Raw genomic sequence first — 5,437 nt, 5'->3', positions numbered from 1 at the left:
AAGTAGTTGTATCTTGAGATTTATGTTGTGGTTATTGGTCCCTTTAGAATCACAAGTAGAAATTACATTGGGTTTAAATAGACAATAGAACCAACACCTATCTGCAATGACAGACTCAATGCAATGTGAAAATCTGATCACATTTTTATTAAATTGTACCTCCTCTCCACCACCCTCCCCCCCCCCCCCCCCACCACCACTACTATGAACTGCAGCTAAAAGGAGACAAAATAAATCAGATTGTAAACTATTTATTTGCCATCATGTTAAATACATAACTTGTCTTTTTTGCCAGCAAGTTAACTTCAGAAACAGAACACCAATATTTACACAAAGGAATGTTACATTACGATATGTTAAGGAGCAAATTCTTTTGGCTTCGTTTTAGATACAATAGTAATAGCAAAAGTTGTTATATTCCTTAATGAGAAATCATGATTAGCTACAATGTTTTACAAAAATATGGTGCAAGTTGACAATTTTATTCAACATCTTCAAGTCCTGAAATGAATGTGTTAATTTATACAGTTGTAACTATTTAAATTTACATATAAAGGTCAACCTTTTAAGATTAAAAATTAAAAAGCTTCACAAATGGAGTTTCTAAGCAACAGTTTTGAAGGTCTGCAGTATCAAGTTGGTTTGGTGGATTAGCCGGTTGGCGCTCATGAACACATTAATTGCCCTGTTTAAAAACAAAAGATTGTTTCAATCTAGAATTCTGTTCTATTTGTAACTTAAGTACAAGATATAAGATTTCAAAATATACATTTATTCATTCCACTCCAATCACACAAACTAAATCAAAATGTATTGTGAATTCAAGGATGACTTAAAAAAATATATTTTAAACAATACTGATTGGAACACTCCACAATTATAAACATGAGCAAGTATGAAATGTGGTGAACCATTTCTAAGTTAAGTCACACACACATATCACAATTAAAAAGATTGTTTACACTGAAACTAATCTTTGAAAAGCACAAATGTCAATCCTTTTAAAGACAGCCAGACTTCTCAAAGCTTCCCGTCTCACAATGGGAATAAAAGGTACTTCTATCATTTTACCCAATTATACCATCACCTATTATTCAAACTTTTACTTAAATTTAATGCTATTGTGGCAGCTACAAACTCTCATTTTACATTATACTTATACTATAAGCTTTGATTGCAAGATAATTCATACAAAAGCAACACAAAATTGGTTCATGTTACTGCAATACTTACTTTCCGTCTTTGAAGTAGGTTTTTAAAGTATCACTGAAGCTTTTGGAGTATTTGACAAATTCTTTCTTTTGGTGTTCAAGTGCCTAAAAGTGACAGTATAATTTAATCTAAAATTTCAATTAAAAAAACTTAGCCATCCGAATATACATTATCATTGGCTGTAAATCCATGAGGGTATTCTTTCAATATATTATAGTATCAACAAAACATTCATGCTGGCTAAAATATTTAATGACTCTTTTATACAATCACAAACGTTACAAAAATATAGGTCATCAACTATTTGCAACATTTTCAATAAAATTACTTCCTCCAGTCAAACATGAAAATACACAAACCCAATAGTCCTTATGCCTTATGTACAGTAATGAAAAACTAACAGCAGTTACTTAAAATACAAAATGCTCAATGTGAACTCGAACAAAAAAGGATGGTAACCCTGATGGCACAATAACAAACTAGGTCATGGAGTTGTAGATGTGGGCTCTTTCCTTCTCACAACAGATCAATTTGCATAATTTTCATGCAACTGATGACATCTGCTTTAAAAGCTGCTTTGTGATTGAGGAACAGGGTATGGAAATGTTGTTGTGGAATGGGCAGAAAGCTACTCAAGTTATCAAGTAAATTTTTTTTAAATTTTTTTTTTTTTTTTAAAAAGTGTATAAAACTTCCAAAAGACTAATTTCATGGTTCATACCTACATTTCTCAACCAGCATATTCAAACACAATCTACCAGTATTTCAAACTAGAATGGTGATTTGATTTTAAAAACTCATGTTTTTTCAGAAATGCAAATTGAAAGGTTTCAATATTTTATATTATGGGGTGCAGTACTACCCAATCTTTTATTCTACTTCCATTACTTCAATTAAATATATCCTCTCCAATTTTAAAATATGTGGTGTAAAGCTTTTACATTCATCATCGCATACAAGATACACCATTTCAACATTAGATGCATCCTACATAATTAATGTATCCTTCAGTCGATGCCAATCAACATAGCATACCAAGTCATCAGATTTCCTTGTGTTGATTATACAATTTATCCTATTTTAAGGATATTGGAGTGCTTCTGCACACAGCTCCACACCTGCCACTAACTATCTAGAGATAAAGGTTAACTTTTACTCAATGTTTACTGTTAACCAAATGTAATACAAACAGTTCCAGGTACAAACAATGGCCAACTTCCTGCTGGCTGATTAGTGAATCACTGGAAGAACCAACAGTCCAGGACAGAGATGCGGCAATATTCAGCAAGTGGGAAAGAACTAAAGTTAGCATTATTACCAAATGTGCCGAGAGAAAAACAGAGATCAGAGTGTTCTACATAACTTTGATGTTTAGCAAAAGAAAAATGCAACAATTAATATCAAAACAAATCAAATTCACGAAAGATTTATTCTCAGCTGTAACCAAGTGTAGCGCTTTTTTTTTAAAGCTATTAAACTGGAAAATTTGAGCATTTCCTAGATTTCATTCAGATTTGTAGCTGTGGTTAAAAAGCTATAGCCAGTATTTATACACAGAAATGCATCTGTTTAGCAAGTTCATTTGTGCCTTATAAAATAGGATTTGTAACATGTAAAATGCAGTTCACTTGTACCATCATAAGCTATCTAGTATATCTCGTGGATATATTTATTTATATTGCTTGCACAATGTAGTCTTTTAATTTATAACAAAATTGGAACTGATGCACATATTACTCCCTTATATGTACAGAAATAGCAAAAACACAGATAGAAGTGTGATTTATATACAAGATTTTACAATAATTTATATTTATATTTTCAGTGATTTTTTTTCTGCTCATTGGGCAAGGAATGACAGCCCTGGAGAATGGAACGCTTTTCTACTTTTGGCATCAGTGTCAGCATCAAATAGAGTAGAGATGTAAAGGTCTTTCTATTCTGAATCTGTATCTGCATGAAATCTAAGTCTTTCTATTCCATGCCAACAATATACATCAGTTCCGATCGTACAGCACCACCACTTGAACCCCCCTACTACATCAGTATAAAGTTATCCAACATCCAGCTAGAGATCCTAAATTCTCTCCATTTCAGCATCTAATTGTTTCTTTAAAAGATTTCAGGGTTTTTACCTTCTATATTCTTTCTGGAAATCTATTCAATGTATTGATCACTCTTTGAAAAGTAATTTACTGGCATCAATTCTAAGTTTACTTCTGACTATTTTGAACTCATGTCCCCTTGTCCTGTTGTCGCAATTTATATTCAAATTGAATTCCAGGTTTACCTTTTTTCCATTCTCTTTACCTGTTATATTTGGTCAGTTCTGTACTATGGATTTGTTTTATACAGGACCTTTAAAACTTTGAGAACTTCTGATTTAATGTTGAACCTTCATGCCATTAACGCTAGTTGAATTCACAAGTAAATTACAATGCATCTGATGTTACTGTAATATTCAATGCATCCCAATGAAATATCAGTTCACAAAGTCATAACTTAATTAACTGCTCTCAATGACAAAAATAATTATTTCACAGATGAAACTGAGTATCTTCAAACTGTATTACAGTCAGTCAGTTTGAATACAGACTTCGCATGAATGAGAGAGACTTTCGATTCCAGAGCAGAGCAAGTGCAAATAAGGGCAATTCTAGTAGGGCCTCTTGTGCACCTACTCGTTAATGGTTGCATAGCTGTGGTGATTGAGGATTGGAATCAGGATATCTGCCTGGGATAAGGGAGAGGCAAGAATTTCACACTTGTGTGGTGGAAATATTCAAGGCTTTTGTGATAATAAGAAAAAGGATACTTTGCTATCTCTCTGCTAGTGTAAGTACTAGAATAATAAAATGTTACATCTTATGTTAATGTAAATTCCCTGGGGAGGAGAGGTGTCTTTTCAGAAAATGTGAAACTTGTAAAAATGTCGTCAATTTAATGCTAGACAAAAATGCACCTATAAACTCAAAATCTTACTCCTCAATTAACAGGTTTGGGTAGAAGTAAAGAATGCAAGGAAAAGTAATCCTAATAAAATACATACACTACAATTCAAGTTCAACACAACTAATATGATGGGTAAAATGGTTGTCACCAAATGGAACATTCTATTTTTTAAACACAGATTCTACAAATGTAACATTACGATAAACATTTCATGGATATTCGTTCTGTCTTACATTATACAAAAAATGAAAGCACATTGGGGCCGAAATTGGTCGACATACCACCCAAATTACAAAATTTCATCAAAAAACACCGAGATACCACCCACATACTGCCCGGTGGAAAATTCATCAGTGACATACCGCCAGGCAGTGTGCAGACCGTCCGCCCATGAAGACTGTCAACATACCACCCAAAATTACAAAATTCATGACTTGCCACTGACATACCACCGGAGCTGCAGACCGTCCTGGAAAAGGTGGTTTTAAGTATCTTGGCCCCAAGTTTCCACATGATTTGCTCCTGATTTTTAGGAGCAACTTGTGTAGAACAGAGTATCTTAGAAATCTGAATTCTCGTCATTTAGTTTGCTCCAGTTCTAGTCAGTTAGAACAGTTTCACTTTGGAACAGAATTTTTTTTTCAAAAGGGGCATGTCCAGCCACTTATGCCTGTTTTCAAAGTTTCGTCAGTGAAAACTTACTCCAAACGAACTAAATGGAGTAAGTGAAGATTTTTGTACGCTCGAAAAAAACCTTGTCTACACCTTTAGAAAACCAGAAGTAGGTTACAAATCAGGCGTAGGGAATGGGGGTGGGGGGGGGGGGGGTTTAAAGGGAAGTTTACAAACATATAAACACTTCAGTTTACAAATAAAGAGCCATCATCAATAATAAATGATAAATACATCAATAAATCAAAAAAAAATAATAAGAAATAATTTTTTTTTTAAATCAATAAAACATTTCTACTTACCGACTGCAGCACCGGGAGCCCCCAACAGCATGCTGGGATGCCAACCCCCCCCCCCCCCCCCCCCCCCCCACCCACACCAGTGTGTCTCTATCTCTGTCTGTGTGTCTCATTCTCTGTCTCAGTGTCTGTGTTTTTGACAGCGAGTGGGGAGGAGGAGAGAGAGGGAAAGGAGATTGGGGGGGCAAAAAGGAGATTGGGGGGGGGGGGGGGGGGGGAAGAAAAGGAGATGGGGACGGAGGCTGAACAGGCCGGGCAGGGCCCATCCCCAGCACCAGATTTACAGGTAGGTGGCGTTGGGT

General features: G+C 34.9%; 1 protein-coding gene across 1 annotated transcript in view; it reads right to left on the bottom strand.

Annotated features, from left to right (window-relative positions):
• Positions 1–235: 235 nt before the first annotated feature.
• Positions 236–5,437, bottom strand: part of LOC139266245 (programmed cell death protein 10-like) — a 45,051-nt gene continuing 39,849 nt past the window's right edge. Inside the window, exons 6-7 of the mRNA XM_070884074.1 lie at positions 1,234–1,316; positions 236–685 (exon numbers count right to left, since the gene is read on the bottom strand). Of these exons, the coding sequence (XP_070740175.1) occupies positions 604–685; positions 1,234–1,316 (165 nt within the window). The 3' untranslated portion in view covers positions 236–603. The remainder of the gene's footprint in view (positions 686–1,233; positions 1,317–5,437) is intronic.

This window comes from Pristiophorus japonicus, chromosome 6 (assembly GCF_044704955.1).
Source record: "Pristiophorus japonicus isolate sPriJap1 chromosome 6, sPriJap1.hap1, whole genome shotgun sequence".
NCBI classification, from domain to species: Eukaryota; Metazoa; Chordata; class Chondrichthyes; family Pristiophoridae; genus Pristiophorus; species Pristiophorus japonicus.
Note: the sequence above shows the minus strand (reverse complement) of the source record. Positions and strands in the feature narration are given on the sequence as shown.